The sequence below is a fragment of the Tribolium madens genome, unplaced genomic scaffold (genome assembly GCF_015345945.1).
Source record: "Tribolium madens isolate multiple individuals breed KSU strain unplaced genomic scaffold, Tmad_KSU_1.1 Scaffold_11;HRSCAF=98;Tcas5.2_LG3b, whole genome shotgun sequence".
Taxonomy (NCBI): Eukaryota; Metazoa; Arthropoda; class Insecta; order Coleoptera; family Tenebrionidae; genus Tribolium; species Tribolium madens.
The window spans coordinates 6,263,123-6,289,340 of NW_025400975.1; the positions used below are offsets into that span (position 1 = coordinate 6,263,123).

Below are 26,218 nucleotides of genomic sequence, written 5' to 3' on the forward strand. Positions count from 1 at the left end.
TAGACTTTTTTAAATTAGTATAAAATGATTGTATAAAAATGCGCTGATTGTAGTCGAAACATTTTTAAAAATTGAATAACTTTCAACCCGCACGCCACTGTTGGAGTCATTCACCACCTTCGCGACTAACTTCACACCCGTAGTTTAACTGTAAAATGACAGTTCAAGGCTGTTCTAACAACCGCCAACAGTACTGCACTTGCTCCAAGAGTTTCAACAATTTCGCATTGGCATTCCGTGTTTAGCACTCACAGAGTCTTGTTGTTTCGTGTGCGACAACTTTCAAAAAGTTTTAGAAAAAACATTGTGTGTCCCTCGTGCGGTATGCTCTACTAGATCCACCGAATTCGAAAATTAGGCCTCCAAATTTGAGGGTGAGTGTTTTTTGTGTAGTGCCCCCATTCAAGAAATAGAAATTAGAAACGACCCAAGTGTGGATTTAGGTCACGAGTTAAATAAAGCTCTTAGGTGTTGTTCTTGTTGGGGGAAGTGAAACCATATGAGTGCCACATAATCTCAAGAGGCGTCTTAATTGATAAAATTTGATTAGGAGTAGTAAACAAACAAAAGGTTGAGTCGCGAATCGACCAATCAAATCGAGCACGTCCAACACTCCCACGTCCAAATTCAAGTGTTTGGACTTGAGTAATGGCATAAAATCGGGTGTTTAATCACTGTGTCTTTCAAATAACTTAACTTCCTCAATTTTGACTTGGTGGGTTTTCGGTGAGTGATAATTTTTACAAGCCCCGACCTTTGGACTGTAGTTTGGACTTTGAACTGTTTATTTATGACAGTTATTGCGCTCTCCTACACGCGAACCGAAAATTCGCCTCCTCAAAAACTCAAAATTTTGCTCGATGTTTCTATTTGTTGTTCAAAAACCAGCAACGTCAGTGTCTGAAGGTTGAGATTTTCATAAATAACAAGTTTGTTCAATTGACGTCATCGCTCTTATTGTTTATTTGTTTGGCAAAACGTTTTAGGTAGTATTTTTTTTATTTTATGAAAGTTGAGTCAGTTGATAAGCTTTCACGGTTTTACATGCTTCATGAATGAAAGTTGGGCTAATTGTGTTTGTATTTGGGTTATGAAAATGTGCAGATGGTGATTCTGGTTCAGTTTTATTCAAAAGTTGATTGAGTACTTGTGTTTGGAATGTGATAAAACTATTGTTCGGTTTTATGGACGAGTATTTGTTCAAAATTTGACTAAAGGGTCAAGAAATCTAACACGTGTTTTAAAGACTAGTTAAAAAAACAATTTTTTACACAATTATTGCAATTTTAAAATTATTGGCTTTTTAGTGGAGTACATAAAATTTTTACTTTCATTTCATTTTTTTTTTTATAATGTTGACAACCCTGTGCCTGTAACTCAAACTAATGTCATTTTTTGACATAACTTTTTGTATAGTTATTGACAACGTGTATACATATACTTTTACCCAAAGAAATCTTAAAATTGAAGTACATATTTTTTAAACATTATTTTATTCACAATCATCAAATTACCTTGCATATGAAAAGTTTGGAAAGTATACAATTTAACAATTGATATGAAATATGACAGTTCAGGTTGGGAAGTCAATTTTCGGGTCGGGAAGTAACCATTTTCCAACCTGTTTTTTCAATTTTTGAGTTCAGGACTACATTAATAACATTTTTATTGTTGTAATTTCTAAGTTATGGGCTTTTTCACGTTTAACATATAATATTGGTTTTTCTATACATACTAAAAATCATGATTTAGAAATTCGTTATTATTTTTTATTGATTTTTATTTGTTTTTTTTTATAATGTTTTTGTGTCATTTTTTATAACCAGCTTAACAATTAATTAGTAGGTATGTAATTTATATCTGTCAAAAATGTTTTATGTTTTTTGAGATACATACAGCGTGATGTAAAAAACTGCAATTTTTATTTATGGCCCGAATATAAAAATGAAAAAAATTATTCTGCTAAAAATTCTTGTTTAAAAATTATCAAAATTAAAAAAATAATAATAAAAGTTATAAAAATCTAGTTGCTTGGTGTCAATAAAAAAATTGACGGTAACAATAATCTTATTAAAAAAATAAATTAATAACACTAAATTAGATGTTTTTCTGCTTTGTTATAGATTTATTATTGTTATTTCTTATCAGTTTTCAATATTTTCTTTAATTTGCTGTTTTTTGATATTACAATAATGGCATTGTTTTTATTTGACACATGTAACTAGATTTTATTATTTTTTTTTTACAACCTTGATATTTTTTTAAACAATAATTTTTAGTAAAGGTAGAAGATTTTCCACATGTATGTACTAAGAAAAGTAATATCTTTCGAATTATGAAAAACAAATATAGGTTCCAATTTAAAATTAAAAAGTTGAGTATAGCCCAAAATATACTGACATTTAGAAAAATTCTAAAATTGTCAGCTTTTACTAAACTAAAAGCCATTTAATTATTTTTTTTAATTCCTGAAATCGGACCACAAATAAAAAATTTACAGTGCTTGCCGTTTTTTTTTAAATCACGCTGTATATAGGGTAATTCAAATTTTTTTAGGTAGTTACAGGTGCAAGTTCATGTTTTTTTTATACAAATATTTTAAATTAAATGTTTCACTTTAGTGAAAATCTAATCAAAAATATTTTTGTTGTGGATGTTTTGTTAAAAAGTTCACAATTTCTTGATTAAAAATCTCAATAAAAACATGTTAAATTGAGTGAAGAATTTAATTATATTGTTCTTTTAATTAGCAGGTCTACAGTTTTTAAAATTTAGGTTGTTTTATCTGAAAACAGATAAATTGATTGATTACTTGAATCTTATTCAATTCACTTTAACCTTGAGAAATATTTTTATATTTCTGCGCAAATTGAGAAAAAAGTTACTTAATTTCTACACACTTATCACCTTATCACTCTGATTATCAATTTTTTTGATTCACCGGAGAATATTTATGTTAATTTTTCAGTACAATTTTTTTAAACGTTTAAAATTGGAAAACTATGCACTTTCTAGTGGACGTAGGAATCCGTAACAATAACATTTCACTCTCCAACCTTAAGTAAATGATCATCATTAATGTGGTTTTAATTATTTACCTATTAATTTATGTAATTAGAAGCTTTCATGTCCGAAAGCGCTTCCAAATTCCAAGGTTTCGTCAAGGTACATATGTTACGTTTTTCCAATTCATTTATGCGACAAATAATCCATTATTTGAATCGCAAGGTTAACCTGGATGAGTTTCCATTGAGGGGAAAAAAATAAAAATATCTCCACATGTCGACCTTCAAATCACAAATTCCGACGATTTCCTCTTTTTCTTATTTGTTTTTATCAGCAAACGCGTCATTAAGGGTCATGCGGTCCAAGTTCATTTCTGTTGCAAAGGTCAACAAAAATTTCGAAAAATCACACCCACTTTGGAAAATAATAAGGTGAACAGCCTCGTTGATACTCCTGTTTACTTAAACAAAGGTCAAATCCTTGTTTACATATAATGGCTTTCTGGTTCACAATTTTCAAACTTCCAGCAGTGGCGGCTCGTAGTCTTTTTTTAAAAAGCGTCAGATTTTTTTTTATAAAAAAATTGAAATGTACAGGGTGCGCCAGAACTCGCGCCTCAGAAAAAATTTTGAAGTAAGGTAAGATACCAGGAACACGGAAAAACTGTCTAAAAAATTCTATCTGTCAAAAAATTTTGACATTTGACATTTTTTTATGTGTATTTAATGATACTGATGATCTTGTATATGTTTTTTTACAATTATTTAGTAAAGGTACAAAAATTTTGCCAATAAAAGCCACACATAACATTGAACAGAGTTACAATTTTGGATACAGCTTCCTTGTTTCCTCTTTTAATAGCTCATAGCAAAAAAACTTGGAAAATTATTTATTTTTCCAACAGTTAAAATTTTTTTTAACATTTTTTCCATATTCCTGGGATCTTACCTTTTATGGCATTTTTCTCTGGGGCGCGAGTTCTGGCGCAGCCTGTACGTGTATCTACACATGCCACATACTTGACGACTAAAAAATGATTCTTTGCTTTGCTGACCACGAAAAGCTAACTTTTAACAGCAAAGAATAATACAAAAATCGACTAACCTTTTTAAAATTTTTCAGTTTTTTTGAACGATTCTTTAAATTTATTAATTTCAATTTACGGGACCGAATCCACATTTGTGGCTATATTTTATTAACCCTGGAGATATAATCTGCTTGCTACATATGTTTTTGACTTTAAGTTTTTTTTCTATTGCCATTGATATTCTTTTTTAAGTTGTCATACCACACGACTTGAAAATGGCCAAAAAATGTTTTTTTTGTGTTTTGCTTCCAGTTAAGCACTCATATTTAATATACCAGGAATTTTCAAAACTATATTAATAATTAATTTTCCTATGACCCTAAGAGAAAGTAAGTTTTTCCACCCTAATTTCAGAAAGGAAAGTGGCCAATTACCTTTCTCATCTGTCAAAATTACAATAAAAATATATAAAACCTCTCAGGGAGGTAGAAATTTTACTTCCCCCATAGAAACTGCTATTAAGAGAAATTGTTAGTATTGAAGTTTTTCTTACTGGATCGTGGGAAAAATTATATTCATTTTTTTGCAATCTTGGATTATCGTTGCAAACATGGGCGTCGTTACAATTTTTTTTAGAGAGGGGCAATCTCATTGCAGTTTAAAAATACATATTTTATTATAAACACAAAAACATGTTATACAAAATAGGAACATAAAACCATATTTTTTCTAACGGAAATTATAAATGAAATCATAAGACAGGAATCTCTAAGACCATAAATTGGAGTATAAAAGTGTAAAAGTTAAAAAAATATAAAAATTATAAAAGTTAAGCATAAAAAATAACACAAATCAGTAAATAACATGAACTAATAAATACTAAGAAAAATGTAACACTTGGAAATCAAAACATAAAATAAAAACACTTTCAAAATACATTCAAAAAAACAATAATTAATAGAAAAAAAATTAAAGAAATAAAAGTTTTCAATTTCGTTTTCCTCAACCAAAATCGTCTATGATAAAAAAGTTAAAAAATGTTGCAACAAGTTGCAAAATGAGCGTCTTTTTTACTAGACGTGGGCAAAAAATAGCCATTTTAAATCTTGTTTTATACAAGATTTTTTCCAATTTGGTAGTGAAAAGCATAGGCATCAAATTAGAATTTAAAATCTGTGATTTCAATAATTTTCCAAAATCATACTAGGTCGTGGCGTTGCTATGAAAATAGTGTTATTTGTTTTCTTTATGTCACACTTTTTAACACTAGTGATAAAATAATGTCATATTTTATAACTAGTGATAAAATTAAACACATTTGACAACTAAAATGACATATCACAATGGTTGCTTTTCACAACAAAATTGGAAAAAAATAGAAAAATAAAACTTATTCCCCCCCCCCCAAACGACGCCCATGGTTGCAAATTTGACAATTGACATTGCCAGATTCAGTATTCCCGGCAAATTGAAAAATTAATTAATAAATTAATTGGATGAAGGCGCGGTGGTTTCTTTAAAACTGGTTCACTATTATAGCAAAAAAATCAACATTTGAACAAATAAAAAATTATTAAACTTAAAATTATACAAAAATTGGAATTTACGATTCAGCAATAGTAAAAATAATTTAAATTTCTAGTAAATTATTTTATTTTTTACTGGGGAGGCACAGCCACGAGCCGCCACTGACTTCCAGTACATCGTTGTACCGACTTTTATCAGAAAACAAAAGAAAATGGCCGAATACGATAACAGTTTCTGTTTTTCTTTGTACAAAGTGGCAAAAAGATGAATTTTAAAAATATATTTTTTAATTTTGAAGTAATGTCGATGAAAAGAAATTAAAAGTCTATAAGTCCTCGTACTAGAGTCAAGTTTGATAAATTATTAATGCAAAAATAATTTTACTTTGAAATAAAAGTGTTGATGTATTCAACGACATTGGGTAAATTTTGTTTTTTCTCTTATCTTTTATTTATTTTGCCTTAAATAAGAGACAATTCAGAAATGAAGGAAAAAAAATAGTTTTTTCAACATTTTTGATGCACCAAGGATTACGCAACGTTATCAAAATGATTTACAGTGTTTGTATTTCGATAATTTAGAAGAGATTATGCAAAAATACCGTATTTTGTATCTTTGTAAAAATCTAAATATGGCACAGTTTCAGGCAAAAAATAACACAATTTTTCTTCTTTCTCTTTAGAGTGAAGAAGAAGAAACATGGCGGAAGCCCATTCAGCTGTCGCTTTCTCATTTTCCATCACCCACGAAGGCTGGGATGTCAACTTCGACAGGGAAGTCCTTCACCTGGTGTGGCAATCCGGTATTCGCTCGTGGAAAAAGCGAATCGCCAGGTTTCAGGTTTGTCGTCAATTTTCCTTATTAAATACGCACAAAACCAATATAATTTGTGAGCGATGGGGATCGATAAGACTTGTGTCAACAATTGACGCTTTCAGATAATTATAATGAGAGAAATTCAACAAACGATGACTCAAATAAAAAATTATTGATTCTAATGATAATTTAACGTAGAAATTATTATTAGAAACGTTGTGTTTATTTGTAATTAACTGCTTTACGTGTTGTTTTATTTACATTGCTTATCTCTTGTTTTAACACACTTAAAATAACATAAAGCATGTGCCAAGTCTTTAAATACTCACTTGAAATATATCACTTTTTTTCACTAATCAAACATCCTTTTTGTTTTTTTTTTTTCGGTGAAAAAAATGTTTTCAAGGTCCCAATTAGGACTGCGTGTTGCCAAGTTGAATTAGCTGAAATTTCCGCCTTGGTTACGTATTATACACACACTTATCGTTTAAATGATTAAATAATCCATTTAAAAAAAGGAAAATTTTCATTGCGTATTTGCGTATCAAGATCCGTAACAGAATTGCGAAATTGTTGCGTCTGGTTTAATTGTGCCAGACATCGAAAAAATGTTATCCGGAATGAGTCATAAAATTTCTCCTGCTGTGTAAATACACTGAATAAAAAAATACTTTTTTTTTACAATTTTGCATTAGAAAAAAATCGAAAATTATTATTGTTTCTTGATTATTTTACAAATTTTTAAAGAAAAAAAATATTTCATTTTATTTTGATACAGATCATAGAATCACACTTGTTTGTTTAATTCTTTTGTAAAACTCGGTCCGAGAATAGGATGGATAGATTCATAAATTTACAGGGTTATTTGGGGTACATTTAGCTGTAAAAAAAACCTGGAAAAATTAATTATATTTGTAAATATGATGTAGATTTACTAAAACAACGAAAAAATTTTTTTTTCTCTATTCTGTAAATTAATGTTGAGCGTGAAGAAGACTGTTTTTTTTTCAAAAAATTGTAAGAGGATCTTGTAGGAAATAAAAAAAGCAAATTGAAGCTGAATGAAAAATCAATCCGGTCCCTGTATTAATTTAACTAAAAAATTTCAGTCTGTGGACCAAAAAATAAAAAACAAGGGTTTATAAAAATTTTTCCTTTTTTTAACCCTAGCTCAGAAAAATTTTCGTCAAAGGTTTTATAACTCAAAACTTGAAGCTTCTTTTTTAAAATTTTCCACATACATCTTTTCAAAAATCACCAAAAAAATTTTGAATTTTTTCCCTTTATTTTATGTAGTAGTGTATTAAATTAATTTTGCTGTTATATAACTTTTGATTATGACTAATTTAATCAAAATAATGCGGTTTTACGATAGGGAAAATGAAAGTGGAATTGCGAATTTGGGAAGATAAATATTTATTATGTTGCATTATTTATTATTTCAATTTTTTACTTGTAAAACTTTTTTTTTACTGTTTTTTTTTTAGTAAAAACAGTTTTTCTATTATAATGAAATGAAATTGAGGAGTTATATTTTTATTAATAAATAAAAACACATTTTATGGCCATAATCATTGCCTGTCATCAAAGAAACCAACCAGAAAACTAACATAAGATGACACAAAAGTGTGTCCAACCAATCAAAACACAGGGGAAACATTTTGTTTGATTTCTGAGAATCAAATAAAAATTGTAAATTTAAAAATATTTAATTTTTAGGAAAATAACAGCCAATCAGAATTCAAGGTAGTTCCAGTGTATTGTTATTTTGCACATTTCAAAGTCAATTTTCTCTATTATTTTCCATTAGTACAGTATGTCAGTAAGTACATTTATGTGCAATATGACTCAAAATGACCAACATTTTTTAGTTGTCTGTATTTTGTCTTTCAAACGAAATTTTCATGTTGTTGTTTGCTGTTTTTTTGGAATTTGTAGCAATTTTGAATTTTATTTATTTTTTACAGAATAGCATCCACAACGGTGTTTATCCTGGACATCTGTGGAGCTTATGGTTGATATTTTCCATTGTAACGGCTGTGCATTTTATGGACAGGGCGGTTCCATTTGATCTAGCTGCAAAATTTTTATATTTATTTAACGAGTAAGTAATTTTCGAAATTTTCTTGTTGATAAAAAACGAGAATTGTTATACCAATTCAATGTCGGTCACTCTATTTAACACTTCCATAATTATAGTCATTTAAAGGTTCAATGCGAAACTTTTAACAATTTAAAGCCTTCGATTTATACAGGGTGTCAGAACTCGTGCCCCAGAGAAAAATTTCAAGTAAGATGAGATACCAGGAACATGGAGAAAATGTTAAAAAATTAACTCTGTCAAAAAAATTTGACATTTATTTTTTGACATTTGACATTTTTTCATGATGATCTTGTATACAGGGTGTCCCAGCGAATTGAAAAATTTAATTAGTGACCTTTAAATGGTAAAATTAAAAAAAAATAGGATATTGATAGATACTAATCTAGTGCATTACCTAAAATTATTTTCAACTATACAGCGCCAGGGTCCCAAAAATAAGTTACAATACAAACTTGTGTTTTTTTTAATGAAACACCACATGTTTCTTAGTATTTTTGGATGTAGATTTTTATGATGATTTTTAAGCTAAACTTTTATTGGCCGATTTTGCTTAGTTTTAAAAATAAGACGTTTTTTTGACGAAAACAAAAATAAATAATCAAAGTGCAAAATTTAAACTCACATAACTTCGAAATTTTTATAGATAGAATTTTTTTACATGACATTTTTTTGTGGAGTGACTTCTGGCGCACCCTGTATTTTGTACAAAAATTATATTGCTTAATTTTATTCTTAAAAACTGTTTACTAAAAAAGAATGTATTAAATTAATAATGAATTTCTTCGTCAAGCTCATCTCATACATATGTATACTTTTCTTTTAAATGGGTTATTAGATTATTAAATTCAATAAATAATAAATTCAAATTTTAAATAAAACAAAAAAACTAATTTTTTTGGTTTACATGTTTCACAATTACCAAAAAAGTTGTAACAGAACTAAGAAATTTAAAATCATTTTTTGTTTTTTTTTTGATTATCTAAATTTAATAAATAATGTTGATTAAGTTACAAAACTAATAAGAAATTTAAAGGTTTATATTTATTTGAAATCTACGTTAAGTTTACAATCCTGTTAAGAGGGTTGGTATCGTTTATTTGAGACGTCGTTTTCAAATTGTTTGACTGTACAGCAAAACACAAATTCTCACATTTTTAATTTAGTACTAAAAGGGTCAGCAATTAAATAAAAAAAAACTCTTAGGTTTTTTGAAATTTTGAGAGTGGTATTAGGTTTTTTGAAATTTTGAGAGTGGTATAGTACATTACATGGCATTTTTCTCTGGGGCGCCAATTTCTGGCGCACCCTGTATTATTTTTTGTTTTTATTTTCAGTACATCGACACGATGGCACTTCATTGCGTGCTTTTTAACGGCCCTAATTTATTGGTTAACTGTAATATTCACCCTTAGATACACATTAAAGTTATTACTTATGTACAAGGGTTGGATGTATGAAGCGAGAGGTAAAGGCAATAAAACATCTTTGCCTACGAAAATATGGTTCATATGTGTTAGAATTTTTAGCGGCTGGAATCGGCCAAAACTTTACAGTTTCCAAGGTTCGCTTCCACGTTTACCTCTGCCTGCCTTGCACGACACCATGACTCGAGTGAGTGAAATTTTTAGTAATTTCAGGAATTAAAATTTAACACAAGGCGACAAAAAAAAAGTCATGTCGTGACAACTTGACAAATTTTATATCATTTTGTTCGTCTCAGTGAGACAAATCAAATGCACTAAAAATTTTTTCAAAAAGTCCACACACTTTGAACTAATTAATTGTTTTCTAATTTAAAAGAATTTAAAATACTTTAACTTTAAAAAATCATTACTCAATAACTATTAGGCCGATTTCCTTTAAATAAAGACCATTCTAAAGGAATGGCCTTGCCACAAGATACAGGCTGTTCCGTCTAAACCCCACTTTAGAAGTATTGGGAGTTGGAATAATTGTATTTATTTGAAAATTGGTACATAGCCATAAACCATTAAGTCCTCCTAAATGAAAATATTTTCAAGATGGCGGCACTTCCGGTTATACCGGAAGTCGGTCTCAACTTTATTATTTTAAATGGAAAGGTATATTTTTTACTGCGTTTTTGGATTAATCGGGTTATTTTAAGGGAGTTTTCATCAGCTTTCTCTATACCTAAATTTAGCCGTTTTTGAAATATTTGGAGTTTTTCAAAAATTTTTGGATTTGCACCTTCCACTTTAAAAACCGGTAACTCTGCCATTTTTTCAGATTTTAAATTCCTTTTTTTGGCGTTTGAAAGAGAAAGCTTAGATCCTTTTTCTGGTGTTTTTAAATTTTGAAAAAAAAAAATATCTCAAAATTTTAAGGTTACTTTTGTAATAATTCAAATACTCATAACTCAATTTTTTCAAATGAAATACCCCAATTTTTATTTTACAAAATAGAAGAGAATATAATTGTGCATTGATCTGTTTTAACATTCTCTATACCTAAATTTAATAATTTTCAAGTTATGGACTTTTTTTTAATACTACAGAAAATTTATTACTAGCCATACCCGTTTTCGCATAGTTTGCTATGGAAATCAAAAATGTCAAAATTGTTTCTCAGTAAACGTCGACAGTGACTTATTATTTGCCAAAATAGTGCCAAAATATGGAGAATCAAAGTTATACAAACTTAATTATTATTGATAGGTTAGATGCGATCATTATTTAAAGCTAACAAGTAAGAAAAATTTATTTTTGTTTAATGAACGACATCATAATTTTGTTACACTCTCCATAAATACAAAATAAATTAATTAAATCTAAGTTTGAGTAGCTTTGACTCTCCATATTTTGGCACTATTTGTCAAATAATAAGTTACTGTCGACATTTATTGAGAAACAATTTTGACATTTTTGATTTCCATAACAAACTATACGAAAACGTAATAGATTTTCGACAGTCTTAACAAAAAGTCACCATAAATTATTAAATTTAGGTATAGGGAATGTTAATACAGATCGATACAGAATTAAATTCTCCCCCTTTTTGTATAATAAAAATAGGGGTATTTCATTTGAAAAAAATGAGTTATGGGTATTTGAATTATTACAAAAGTAACCTTAAAATTTTATGGTTTGTTAATTTTTTTTTCAAAATTTTAAAACACCGAAAGAAAGATCTAATCTTTCTCTTTCAAACGCCAAAAAAACGAATTCAAAATTTTAAAAAATAGCAGAGTTACCGGTTTTTAAAGTGGAAGGTGCAAATCCAAAAATTTTTGAAAAAGTCCAAATATTTCAGAAACGGCTAAATTTAGGTATAGGGAAAGCTGATGAAAATTCCCTTAGAATAACCCAATTAATCCAAAAACGCCCATTTTTAAGCAAAAGAAGAGCCTTAAAATAAATACTTTTATAAAAATGCAATTTTAAGTAAGATTAATATGCATTTCTCCTATATGGCGCAATACCTGAACAGCAAACCTTAACTTCAAAAAATCATATCTTAAAAACTACACGGTATATTATTTTAAAAATTTGGTTTCTTACTAATAAAAAGATGCTCGTGTAGATGGTGACGGAGAAAAAAAAATTACTCGTAGGGTTTTTCTTAAATTACTTCGATTTACTTCGAACTTCTTCGAACACTGTTCGAAAGAAAGTTTGCCAATATTTAATTTCAAATTGCATATCATTCCAAAGGGCAAGTCCATCCCTTTAGAATAGTCTTTATTTGAAGGAAATCGGCCTAATAGTTATTGAGTAATGATTTTTTAAAATTAAAGTATTTTAAATTCATTTAAATTAGAAAAAAAGTATGTAGTTCAAAGTGTGTGGACTTTTTAAAAAAATTTTTTAGTGCATTTGATTTATCTTACTGAGACGAACAAAATGATATAAAATTTGTCAAGTTGTCACGACATGACTTTTTTTTTTGTCGCCTTGTGTAATTTAATTCGATTTTCAGTATTTACGGAGCGTTCGTCCGCTCCTCGACGACAAAAACTACCAACGTATGGAGCGTCTCGTCTCGGAATTCGAAAAAGGCATCGGGAAGAAACTCCAACGTTATTTATGGTTGAAATCCTGGTGGTCAAGTAACTACGTCTCGGATTGGTGGGAAGAATATGTGTATTTGCGTGGGCGTTCCCCCCTCATGATCAACTCGAATTTCTACGGGATTGATGCGATTTTCATGACCCCGACTTCAATTCAAGCTGCGAGGGCTGCATCTGCAATTAATTCGTGTCTTGTAATGCGAAGATTGGTCGAACGACAGGAATTGGAACCGATGATGATTCAAGGAGTTGTCCCGTTGTGTTCCTGGCAATATGAGAGGATTTTCAATACGACGAGGATTCCAGGAATGGAGACTGATAAAATACAACATTGGCAAGATTCGAATCATATTGTGGTCTATCACAAGGGGAGATATTTTAAAGTTGTGATTTACAAAGGGAGGATTTTGAAACCGTGCGAAATTCAAGTGTGAGTAGAGTTTTTCGCTGTCCCAAGCGAAAACACAGAATTTGTTATTACAGTAGAACTTTGATAACTTGAAATTTCGATGTCTAATTCGTTTGTGTCCCAAAATTGCTACAAAACTTGATATTAGCCTCTAACAGAATTTATATCGCTGTGAATCTGCATAAATGCATTATTTTTGCACCTAACTGTGCTAATATTAATTCTGTCGAAAAAAATTAAATAGCTTTTTTTGCCATGAGAATATTTCATTAAAATAAAATTGTGTTTATACACAACTTGTAAAATTTTATCAAAATGACTCAAGTGGTTTTGAAGGAACTAATGGATTTTCATTTTTATCATGAAACCTTATCACCCTGTATATGCGTAATGAAGCTATTGTTTGTGTTATTTTTTGATGTAGAATATGTAGTTGCAATTTTTGAAATATTAAGAAATAATAATTAATAATAATAATAATTCAGATTTTTTAGATGAACTTAAAACATTTTTTTGTTCTAAAAGAACTTTCTTCAACTTCATACTTTTTATTTAGAATCAATTAACGTTAAAACTTGCAATGTTTTCAAGAGACATAAATGAATTATTTTTGCGGCTAACTGTACTAATATTAATTCTGTCAAAAAAAAAATTAGTCATGAAAATATTTTTTTAAGTAAAATTCAATAAATTTATAGTACAAATTTGTGTTTATACACAACCTGTAAAATTTTAACAAAATGACTCAAGTGGTTTTGAAGGGACTAATGGATTTTAATTTTTATCATGAAACTTTATCACCCTGTATATGCGTAACGGAGCTTTATCAGACTATTGTTTGTGTTATTTTTCGATAAGAATATGTGGTTGCAATTTTTTTGCAGTATTAAGAAAACACCCTGTATAATAATTCAGATTTTTTTAGATGAACCTAAAACATTTTTTTTATGCTAAAAGAACTTTCTTCAACTTCACACCTTTATTTAGATATCAATTAATCAATTTTTTTATTTATTGTCAAGTACAGTAGAACTTATACAAAAAAGGACAAATCATACTAGACCGTTTTCAATAAAAGTTTTTTTTCTGTAATTCCGAAGACAAATGAGTAAAATACATAAATACAGTGTGGCCCCGGTAAGGTGAAACGATTCCTGTAAAAGATAAAAAATCTCGATTTAAATTTTCGTTATGTGGGGTTCAGCTTTTCTTAGTTAAAGACTAATTTCTAACATGATTTTAGTTTGAAAAAATCAAGTTTGCCTTGGAAATAAAAAAAATATATATTTTTTTTTGTAGCAAAAATGACAAAAAATTGTTAAAAAAGGTTGTTTAGAATCAACATCTAGGCCCCGACACCAAATTAAAAAAAAACGGCTAACTATGATTTTTATTTTTTTTAAGTTATGCTTTTTAGTATAAAATAACTATAAAAGTCATTCAGTAGTAATAATTTAAGTGTGAAATTTTCTTATTCATAATAAAAGAACCTCAAAAAGAACTGTGAAAAATAACATTCTTTGATTTGACTTAAAAAAGTGAAAAATCATAGTTGGCCGATAATTTTGACATTTGGAATAGGGCTTAGATGTTGATTCTGAAGAACTTTGTTTAATAACTTTTTTGAAAATTTTTGAAAATTTCCAAAGCATACTTGATTTCTCAAAACTAAAAGGACTAAACTCTAAAAAATGAAAACTTATATCGAGATTTTTTTTTATAAAATATAAATAAAAAGTATGGAACCAAACGTTTTGTGCTAAAATTATTTATTTTTTTGAAAAACTAATTGACAAAAGAGAAAGCACTATAAAAATGTGATGTTTTAACAAAAATAAATTTTTTCGAAATTTTCTTTTGTTTTTGAGTTCTACAAATTTTTTTATTTTTTTAAATGGCAAACCACTATAAAACCATTTTTCTCATAAAGGTGATCTAATAGGGATTACAACTATACTTTATATTTAATTTTTTCATTTTTTTTTTACATAAATTGCAATTTTGACAAAAATCGCGTAACTCAAAAACAAAAGAAAATTTCGTTTTCAAATTACGATCACATTTTTTATATTACGTTAATTTATGTTAATTATTATTTTCTGGAGGCAAATGATTAAAAAAAAATGCTTTTTTTATATCATATCATACACGCATATGCAATTTTAAATTTTTATTGTACCCGGAGGGGCATCGGTTACGCACACTTGATATATTGCGACTTCTAATTAATTAAAACTGGCGATATTTCATATACCTAACTAATTATTGATAGAGTATATTTGAGAATTTTTTAATTTTTTTTGATAATAACAATTACAGTTCCCCATTGTCCCTTAAATTAATTTTTTTTCTGATTTCGTAAACAATTACAGGAAGTGAATCTGCGTAGGTCAGTATAAAAATTAGAATATAACTTTCTGGGGAAAAATTACTTTTAATTTTTTTTTGGCTTTGTTTGTAAATAAAAAATTACCAAAAAATTATAAAATGTACGTTATCAATGCCCAGATAAGTGTGAAAAAATTCAACAATTTTATTTAATTAGAAGTGGGGATTTTTTTCTGCTCGTAACCGATGCCCCACCCGGTATTTAATATTTTAATTTAATTTAATAATAAAACCCAAATTTGTAAAAAAAACTGTTTTTTGCTTGGGACGCCGTTTTGGGTGTTTGTGAATCGGTTAAAAATTGTTTTTGTAGTCAGATTGAGCACATTTTGAACGACGAATCGGAGTCTTTACCCGGGGAAGAGAAATTAGCGGCGTTGACGGCGGGTGAGAGGACCCATTGGGCTAACGTTCGTCGTATGTTTTTCACCAAAGGTGTCAATAAAACATCGTTGGATATTATCGAAAAAGCGGCGTTTGTGGTCGCGCTTGATGATATTCCCTACGAGTTTGATCAGGTGGGTTGTCAAAAAGTGGGCTTTTTGGTCAATTTTTAGTTTCAGAAAGATCCGTCCAAATTGGATAACTACGGGAAAATCCTCCTCCATGGTAAGGGTTACGACCGATGGTTCGACAAATCGTTCACTTTATGTGTTGGCACCAATGGAAGGGTAGGTTAACGTTTTTGGTTTTTTTCTTGTTGATTTTTTATTTTTTTTTAGATTGGGTTCAATGCTGAGCACTCGTGGTGAGTTTTACGAATTTGGTGTAAATTAGTGTTTTTTGTCATAGAAAGCGATGGGTATTTTTGATCCCCACAAAAATTTGAATAGTTTGTTTTTGCAGGCTTGGAAGATTTTGACAAAATTAGAAAATTGAAAATTTTAATTGATTGGATCACAAGAAATGAATGTGAAGAAAGCCTTGCAATGTTAAGTAAAGCAGTGATACGTAAAAGTAGAATTACAAATTTTAATTTGAAAATTCCAAGGTAAATAACAAAAAAATTTTTAATAAATAATGCAAACCGTTTTGGACGTTTATGATAAAACATATTCAAGGTGGAACGAAAAAATGGGGACAAAGAGTAACGTGGGATTCCCCAAGTGAAAATAAAGTTAGAGGACGCCAATGAAATTACCTAACTAAAACCAAAATTTTTTTAACAATTTTAAAATCAATAATAAACGACCAATGTCCGAAATTTTTATATGTTTACTTAAATTATTTTTTATTCTAAAACCAAGGCCGAATCAAAAATTGTTTAAAAATAGTGTACCTTTCGAATAAAAATAGAATTGCGGATTACGAAAAACAAAAATATGGCTTAAAATATGTTGAATTGTTAATACGTAAGTACTTTATGGTAAAAATAAAACAAAAGAAATAGCACCAAAACATGTGGTTTTGGTCAGAGCAAAAGTTTGATAAGTTTTAACTGATGACGGTAATGTAGATTCCTTTACATTTCAACATTGTCAATTCTGTTATTTCTTTTTATTGCCCATTATTACCATGTTTTTTGTATTTTTATTTATTTAATTACGCATGCGTTGTAGTTTTACCAGAAAAAAAATCGAGTTTGGCAGTTTTCAATAATATTGTCGGTTTATTTTATTTTATTTTCAATGTTGGTATCAAAGAATTGACATATATATAAGGTTTGTTTTTTATTTAAATGGAAATCACCAAGTTAAAATTTTGGTGAAAAAAATGGTATCTCTATAGCTACAAATTTTGATTTTGTCCCTAGAAATGTTAAAAAAATTATGGTTATGAATTATGTGTGCCAGTTTGAAAGCGTTATAATCCAAATTTCCAAAAACCGTTAGTGTTACAGAATTTGTCTCTGTTTTTGTATTTTTGTCATTAAATTTCCTTAGACTTTTTTTGCTGACGTTAATGACTTGTTTTCAAATTAAATCAAAAACCAGAACTGCCAACCTCCGTTATTAAAATTACCATAAATGAATTTGCTAGTGGTGCCAACGTTAAGACTGTTTGACAGTTGTTAAATGTCTTTATTCTTTTTAAGTTCATAATAAAAGTTGGAACAAAGATACGATAAGTTTCAAAAAACTTACAACACTATAACAACTTTCTAAACTAAAAAAAGATTTGGTGTGTTAGAGCCACATTGATTTTTTTATTTTAAACATTTACTATATTCATCTTGGAAAATTTCACTTTATTGGTAGTTGATATTTATTGTTTGACCGATTTCTCTCTTAATTTATTCTTTTTTTTGTCATTTTCTCAACGTGTGTTTATAGGGCTGACGCAGCAGTGATTTCCCATGTATGGGAATGGGTGGTAACGACCCAGATCCACGAGACTCGGTAATAACAAAATCCGTGTTTACTCTCTAGGTGAATGGAACCTGCTGTTGCGTCCCACTTATCATTTTTGTATCATATCTATCCGCCTTGAAAGCTGCTTTTTTGTACACATTTCAAAATGGTTGTGGATTTAACTGTGTTTCTTTCTTGATGGCTAGGGCTGACGCTGCGATTATCGTTCATTTAATGGAGCTTCTGATTCTCGATGAGCGAACCGAACGGTAATTTTCTTATCTGTTTGAAACACGCACAAAAGTATCATTTTTCGGGGCAGGGTGAATTGCGCTCAGTTTTAGAAACAGGTATAATGAGGCTAATAAGGGTCGCTAATCCTTAAGGTGAACTGCGCTCAGTAGCATCGCAACGGGGTACCTATTGCCGCCGGCACTTGAGTACTGAAATACCCTGTATTAAAAGGTATGTTTTAATTAAAAAAAAAAATATATATGAAAGAGAAGCAAATAGATCGATCCAATTTTGGGAAATGTCTATCTTTTTATAAGTTTGACCAAATTTTTTAAAACACTGTTATGTAATTTACACCTATACATATTTGTGTTCAGTAAATGTCAATAATAACCTAATTTGTTTTTGTTTATTTCGAAATGCAAAGTACATTTTTGCAACTGGTTTATCCTTATTTTCTATAGCCTGGGAATTTAATTTTTAATAATTTAATTCTTTACATCACGCTGAGATATATCGACCGACCTGAGCGCAGTTCACATAGGGATTAACGCAACGCAGGTAAGTAAAAATTTTCTGAGCGCAGTCCACTGTAGGGATTAAAATGTCCTGATTGAGCGCAGTTCACCGGCACCCCATTTTTCTGCACTAACTGTCTTAATCCTGCATGGCTATTTCATTGTTTGCTTTGTTGAGACATGTTTTTTTACCAAAAAATGACTGATAAATAAATAAATATATACAGGGTGTTCCGTCTAAACCCCACATTAAAAGTATTGGGAGTTCGAATAATCATATTTGTTTGAAAATTGGTACATTGCCATAATGCATTAAGTCCTCCTAAATGAAAATATTTTCAAGATGGCGGCACTTCCGGTTATACCGGAAGTAGGTCTCAACTTTCTTATTTTAAATGGAAAGGTATATTTTTTACTTCGTTTTTGGATTAATCGGATTATTTTAAGGGAGTTTTCATTATCTTTCCCTATACCTAAATTTAGCCGTTTTTGAAATATTTGGAGTTTTTCAAAAATTTTTGGATCTGCACCTTCCACTTTAAAAATCGGTAACTCTGCTATTTTTTAAAATTTTGAGTTCGTTTTTTTGGCGTTTGAAAGAGAAAGATTATGTCTTTCTTCTGGTGTTTACAAATTTTGAAAAAAAAATTAACAAACCATAAAATTTTAAGGTTACTTTTGTAATAATTCAAATACCCATAACTCAATTTTTCCAAATGAAATACCCCAATTTTTATTTTACTAAATAGAAGAGAATTTAATTCTGCATCGATCTGTATTAACATTCCCTATACCTAAATTTAATAATTTTTAAGTTATGGTGACTTTTTGTTGAGACTGCCAAAAATCTGTTATTAGTCACATTCGTTTTCGTATAGTTTGCTATGGAAATAAAAAATGTCAAAATTGTTTCTCAATAAATGTCGACTGACTTATTATTTGACAAATAGTGCCAAAATATGGAGAGTCAAAGCTACTCAAACTTAGATTTAATACTTATTTTGTATTTATGGAGAGTGTAACAAAATTATGATGTCGTTCATTAAATAAAAATATTTTTTTCTTACTTGTTAGCTTTAAATAATGATAGCATGGTAGAACCTATCAATAATAATTAAGTTTGCATAACTTTGATTTTTCATTTTTTGGCACTATTTATCAAGTAGTAATTTACTGTTGACGTTTGTTTAGAGAAAATTTTGACATTTTTGATTTCCATAGCATACTATGTGAAAACGGGTGTGGCTAGTAATAAATTTTTTGTAGTTTTTCAAGTCCATAACTTGAAAATTATTAAATTTAGGTATAGGGAATGTTAATACAGATCAATGCACAATTAAATTTTCTTCTATTTAGTAAAATAAAAATTGGGGTATTTCATTTAAAAAAATTGAGTTATGAGTTATGAGAATTATTACAAAAGTAACCTTAAAATTTTGGGATATATTTTTTTTCAAAATTTGAAAACACCAGAAAAAGCATCTAAGCTTTCTCTTTCAAACGCCAAAAAAAACGAATTTAAAATCTTAAAAAACGGCAGAGTTACCGATTTTTAAAGTGGAAGGTGCAGATCCAAAAATTAGTGGAAAACTCCAAATATTTCAAAAACGGCTAAATTTATGTATAGGGAAAGCTGATGAAAACTCCCTTAAAATAACCCGATTAATCCAAAAACGCAGTAAAAAATATACCTTTCCATTTAAAATAAGAAAGTTGAGACCGACTTCCGGTATAAGCGGAAGTGCCGCCATCTTAAAAATATTTTCATTTAGGAGGACTTAATCGTTTATGGCTATGTACCAATTTTCAAATAAATACGATTATTCCAACTCCCAATACTTCTAAAGTGGGGTTTAGACGGAACACCCTGTATAATATATTTAATATAATAAAATAAATTCAGATATGACAAAACCGGAAATGCGCTCGGCAAACCGGAACTAACCCCGCCCACTCCGACACGCCTCAATTGGGAAATCCGTTTCGAGTGTCAAGAAGCCATCGATAAGAGCATGAAAATCGTGAAAAGTCTCATCGAAGACATCGACTTGCGTATCTACGTCCATGACCACTATGGGAAGGGTTTCATTAAGAAATGTCGGTTGAGTCCCGATGCCTACCTCCAGATGGCGCTTCAATTGGCTTATTACCGCGATGCTGGGAGATTTGACTTGACCTATGAGGCTAGTATGACTCGACTTTTCCGCGAAGGTCGTACCGAAACGGTACGCCCATGTACCATCGAAGCATCCAGATGGGTTAAGGCCATGGAGGATGCGAAGAGTACCACCGAGGAGAGGATCCAGCTGTTGAGGGCGGCGTGCGAGAGACACCAGATTATGTACCAGGACGCGATGTGTGGCAGGGGTATCGATAGGCACTTGTTTTGTCTTTACGTGGTGTCGAAATACCTCGAAGTGGATTCGCCCTTCCTCCAGGAGGTGTTGAGCGAGCCGTGGAGGTTGTCCACGTCGCAGACGCCCCATGGACAGACCGGGAGGATGGATCTCAATAAGCACCCCAATTGTATATCAGCTGGTGGGGGGTTTGGTCCAGTCGCCGATGATGGTTATGGTGTCTCTTATATCATAGCAGGCGAAGATATGCTTTTTTTCCATGTGTCAAACAAGAAAAGCAGCACTAAAACGGTAACTTTAGGGACTTTTGGGGGAAATTTGGTGATTTTTGGGTTTTAGGATTGCCACCGATTTGCTAGAAGAATAGAAAAGGCACTTGCCGACATGAAGGCACTCTATACTGATCATAAATCTCAGAATGGTAACAAATAAGTTTTTTTGGGATCTAATTAGGACAATCTCCAAGGTGGTATTCGGTTTTTAGGTTAAGAAACTTAAGTTATTGCCGAGTTTGGCGAGCATTAGGCACAAATTTGGTTGCTGCAATTTATTGTTTTATTGTTTGAACTCTTGTTTAAAAATAGTTACTTTTGCTAATGAGTGTGAGTATTATCTCTACTATTGTCTAGTTATGCAAGGATCAATGCAAATATTTGAATTTATTAATTAATCAATTTTGTTTTTTACTGTAAAAATGATGTGGACCTCTAATCAATTGTACCTACATTTTTATGAATCAATAAAGAATATTTGATAGCAAACGACTTTGAAAAGTAGGGAAAACCTCACCCAAATCAAATTTCCCGCTTCATGCAAAGCTACATTTTGACACCAGAGGGCGAAATTTCAACTTTTTGCACTCTTGTGTCATAATTTTATATTTCAAAATGTGCGAAAATGTTTTTTTTTTGAAACGTACAAAAGCACAATACCCTGTATATCACTATCAACTGTCTGTCAAAAAAAAATCAAGTGATGTGATAAAATACAGAGTGGTTATAAATGATATTCATCTAGCCAGCTTTGGAATTTTTTTGCATGTAACTTTACTTGTGCCGCTCTACTTTTTTGAAAACTCTAGTTCTGTCATTAGTGTCACTTATTAATTAATAATAAATTGTTGTTAATTAAACTCTTATTCTGTATACTTTGGAAGAAAACAAGTTTATAATTGAAGTCTATTTTCGAAGTGGATGGTTAGTAAACGGCGAATTTTTAATTTTAAGTTAAAACAAGTAGATCCCCTATTTCCGTAAAGCGGCATTTTTTATTTTACATGGCAAATTTACAGCTGGCTAGATGAAAATCATTTATAACCACTTTGTTCTTTTCTTTTCTATCAATTTGCACTCTTAAAAATACACTAAGATAAATAAGTTTACGCAATTTTTTTATTTCAAAATGTATGAATATAATTTCTTGAAACGTGGTAAAGACTATCAAGACTGTCAACCTTAAAAAACTTAACATCCAACTCATTCATCAAAAAAATTCAATTGCAAGTGTGAGGTTAGTTTTGTGATAAAAATTCCAATTAATTTGCTATTGCATATCCTCGTCAATAGCAAACGACTTTTTTTTTAAAAAGTAGTAAACATCTTAATCGAGTTATTCAAAACCAACTTTTTTGTGCACTCCTTTAAAAAATAAACTTATACAAATGAGTTTACGCAATTTTTTACTTCAAAATGTGTCAAAATATAATTTCTTGAAACGTGGTAAATGCATAACACCCCCTATATCACTCCCAAGACAGTCAACCTAAAAAAAACTTAACACCCAACTCATCCATCAAAAAACTTCAAGTGTGAGGTTAGTTAGTTTTCTGATAAAAATTTCAATTGATTTGCTATGGCATATCCTCATTGATAACAATCGTCTTTTATTAAAAAAAAGTAGCCAAAATTTTAACTCAATTATTCAAAGCCGCACATTTCGACAACCACTAAAAATAAACTTACACAAAAAATATGAGTTTGCGCAATTTTTTTATTCAAAATATGTGAAAATAATTTCTTTGAAACGTGATAAACGCACAACACCTCTTATATCACTATCAATGTTGTCAATTTAATAAAATTGAACCTAATTTATTCTAACACCCAACTAAAATGTTAAAAAAATTCAAGCGTTACGTTTGTTATATGATAAAAACACTTTTCTTTTCTACCAATTTGCACTCTTTTAAAAAATAAACTTACAAAAATGAGTTTACGCAATTTTTTACTTCAAAATGTGTAAACATAATTTCTTGAGACGTGGTAAATGCATAACACCCCGTATATCACTATCAAGACTGTCAACCTAAAAAAACTTAACACTCAACTCATCCATCAAAAAAATTCAAGTGTGAGGTTAATTTTCTGATAAAAATTTCAATTAATTTGCAATGGCATATCCTCATCGATAAGAAACGACTTTTATTAAAAAAAAGTAGCCAAAATCTTAACTCAATTATTCAAAGCCACACATTTCGACAACCAAATGGCTCAATTTCAACTTTTTTGTGCACTCCTTTAAAAAATAAACTTACACAAATGAGTTTGCACAATTTTTTTATTCAGAATATATGAAAATAATTTCCTTGAAACGTGATAATCGCACAACACCTCGTATATCACTATCAAGGCTGTCAACTTAATAAAATTTAACACCCAACTAATCAGTCAAAAAATTCAAGCGTTCGTTATATGAATACAAACACTTTTCTTTTTTTATCAATTTGCACTCTTAAAAAATAAACTTACACAACAAATGAGTTTACGTAATTTTTTATTTAAAAAAATGTCTTTGAAACGTGGTTGTAAACGCAAGACTGCCAACCTGAAAAAACATACCACCCAACTAATCTGTCAAAAAAAATTCAAGTGTGAGGTTAGTTATGTGATAAAAATACTTTTCTCTTTCACCAATTTGCTATGGCATATCGTCTCATTAGTAGCAGCAAAAAACTAGAAAAATTGCTATTTAGAAACCTCAAACAATGCAACTTTAACGTAAGCAAAGTATGACGAAACTCTTACCTAACCTATGCAAGCCTTGTCACCGCTTAACTTGTAGGAAAATTCAACATTTCAAGCCGTACTAAACCAATGGAGACTGTTTTGCGAAAAACCGCCTAAAGGATTTGAAAAGTACTTTGAGCCTGGTTCGAAACAGAAGGGGAAAAGTCCGAAAAGTGAGCCCCCGAAAGAGGCTAAAAAAGATGGCAAGCAGGAGAAGGAGCAAGAGCAGCCTAAGCCGCCCCCGAAGCCACCAGGGCCAAAACCGTACGACCAGTGGTCTTTCGGGCTATTTGGGGGCACCGGTAGCCGGTGAGTGGCCCCTTTTGCGATTTTTGTTCTAATGGGGTTGCAGGGGGAGCGGTGGGAAGCCGTTCGGGGACGGCGATCGAGACAAGTGGTACATTCTGGGGGCAGGAGCCGCCATTGCGTTTCTCGCAACTGTGACTATGTGGGAAATGGGGTACAAGGAAATCAGTTGGAAGGAGTTTGTTCACAGTTATTTGACACGAGGCATTGTAGAAAAATTAGAAGTTGTTAATAAGAAGTGGGTGAGGGTGAGACTCCTCCCCGGGAATACCATTGACGGGGCTGTAGGTTATTTTTGAAATTGGTTGATTTAAATTTAAAAGTGGTTTGTAGAATTTTGTATGGTTTAATATTGGTAGTGTTGATTCGTTTGAACGCAATTTGGAGAATGCCCAAATTGAGATGAATGTAGAACCACCGAATTTTGTACCAGTTATTTACAAGACTGAAGTGGAAGCTGCAAGCTTGTCGGGGGTTTTACCCACGATTCTTGTTATTGGTTTTTTGATCTACATGATGAGACGATCTGCCGAAATGATGGGGGGCGGAAAAGGGAAGAGGAAAGGCCTTTTTGGGAGTGTCATGGAGAGCACAGCCAAACTCATCAACTCCAACGAAATTGGAGTCAGATTCAAGTTAGTTTTTCCACTTATTTTTTTTTAAGGAAACAAATTAAATGCACAGTAAAATAACAAATACTCATTATCATTAAGAAAATAAAGACATGACGATAAAAATAAATGTCCAGTAGAAAATAGTATATTATTCTACTGGGATTAAAAGTGTCACTTTTTGGCGAACAAAAAACTCATTTTTAAGCCGAATAAACATGCTATTTTTTCTCCAGTCAATAACATACACAAAATTAGAAAAACAATGCATATTTTATTAGGATTAAAATGTCAGTTTTAAGCATGGTAAAAAATGTTTTTTTCTTAGTTATAAAAATATCAATTTTATCTTTCAAAAATGACAACCCCCAAAATTTAAAGTTACGTTTGGGAAATGGAGTTAAATGGAAGGCTCATTTTTTTTTACTAAATAAAAGAGAATTTAATTCTGCATCGATTTATTTTCTTTAAAAGTTTTCAAGTTTATACTTCTTTTTTATATTAATGTGCATCAAGTAGGCTGTGGAAGTTTAAATGCATCTTTAATTTAAAGGCCGATTCACACAAAAATGTCATTAATGTCATTCAGAACAAATTTAATAACATCAAAATAATGACAATTTAATTATTTTAGTTTTAATTATTTTTTGCAACCTCAAAATCTGGGGTACACATATTTATTTGAGAAAATAATTTTTAGAGAAGATTGAGGTTAGGATTGTTTGAATTTTCACATGGTTGTCACCCCTTTCAATGACTACTTCGATGCACATTAATATGAAAACGAGTATAGTAACATTTTTGATATTGTGAGAAATTCGCTAGTCTTTACTATAAAAATAAGAAAAAAATAGAAAATCAATGTTATTTAAATTTAGATTAAATAAATTAATTGTATTTACAAAAAGAATAACACAATTGTGAAAAAAAAAATATATTTCCATGGCAAGAACGACCATCGATAGTAATGAAGTTCTTCGATTGCAAAAAAGTCAAGATAACTTGGAAATCATTAAATTTTGCAGAATTAGATTCTCTTTCGTCTAGTAAAGAAAAAAATGAGGTTTCCCATTTGAAAAAATTGAGTTATTCGTATTTGAAGTTTTTCATACGTAACCTCAAGTTTTGGGGCTTTGTGAATTATTTTTCCAACTATGAATACTCTAAAGGAAAGATGTAACGATTCTCTTTTATACCCACAAAATACGATTTAAAAATATTGAAAAATGGTAAAGTAATCGATTTTTGAATAGGAAGGTGCAAATTTAAAAAAAATCAAAAAGGTCTAAATATTTCGAAAACTGTTAACTTAGGTATAGGAAAAGCTAATGAAAACTCTCTCAAAATCACTTGAGTAATCCAAAAACGCGAAACCAGTTTTTTTTTAATATAACGAAGTAATTAGAGAAAAATATCAAGTAAGATAAGATACCAAGAATACGAAAAATGTTTACAAAAAAATCTGTCTAATTGTGACATATTTTTGACATTTGACATTTTTTATATCTATTTAATATTACTGATCATCTTGTATGTTTTTTCATAATTACCAAGATTGAAAATAATAATGAGAATAGACTGGAATAGAGTTT

At 30.2% G+C, this 26,218-nt stretch overlaps 2 protein-coding genes across 5 annotated transcripts in view; both read left to right on the top strand.

Moving 5' to 3' along the window:
* The first annotated feature begins 158 nt into the window (after window positions 1-158).
* Window positions 159-21,465, top strand: LOC123012063 (carnitine O-palmitoyltransferase 1, liver isoform). 4 transcript variants are annotated; one of them, XM_044410130.1, is made up of 12 exons: window positions 159-374; window positions 6,243-6,400; window positions 8,344-8,480; window positions 9,815-10,091; window positions 12,417-12,937; window positions 15,618-15,822; window positions 15,868-15,975; window positions 16,027-16,052; window positions 17,578-17,643; window positions 17,802-17,864; window positions 20,251-20,995; window positions 21,044-21,465. In XM_044410130.1, the coding sequence occupies exons 2-12, from the start codon at window positions 6,260-6,262 to the stop codon at window positions 21,134-21,136; spliced, it is 2,382 nt and encodes a 793-aa protein (XP_044266065.1). In that variant the 5' UTR covers window positions 159-374; window positions 6,243-6,259; the 3' UTR covers window positions 21,137-21,465. The 4 variants fall into 4 exon arrangements, with proteins under 4 accessions (XP_044266065.1, XP_044265982.1, XP_044265816.1 ...); XM_044410047.1 differs by lacking the exon at window positions 17,578-17,643; XM_044409881.1 differs by lacking the exon at window positions 17,802-17,864 and having other exon boundaries at window positions 160-374.
* A 2,071-nt stretch (window positions 21,466-23,536) lies between these two features.
* Window positions 23,537-26,218, top strand: part of LOC123011080 (AFG3-like protein 2) — a 6,162-nt gene continuing 3,480 nt past the window's right edge. Inside the window, exons 1-4 of the mRNA XM_044408398.1 lie at window positions 23,537-23,709; window positions 23,765-24,018; window positions 24,062-24,299; window positions 24,349-24,650. Of these exons, the coding sequence (XP_044264333.1) occupies window positions 23,623-23,709; window positions 23,765-24,018; window positions 24,062-24,299; window positions 24,349-24,650 (881 nt within the window). The 5' untranslated portion in view covers window positions 23,537-23,622. The remainder of the gene's footprint in view (window positions 23,710-23,764; window positions 24,019-24,061; window positions 24,300-24,348; window positions 24,651-26,218) is intronic.

Bases quoted from the DNA above. Each gene is read 5' to 3' on its own strand.
- LOC123012063 (XM_044410130.1), top strand. From the start codon at position 6,260: ATGGCGGAAGCCCATTCAGCTGTCGCTTTCTCATTTTCCATCACCCAC. The intron at 8,481-9,814 runs GTAAGTAATTTT...TTTTATTTTCAG, and splicing joins TTTTTATATTTATTTAACGA to TACATCGACACGATGGCACT. The intron at 20,996-21,043 runs GTAACTTTAGGG...TTTGGGTTTTAG, and splicing joins AGAAAAGCAGCACTAAAACG to GATTGCCACCGATTTGCTAG.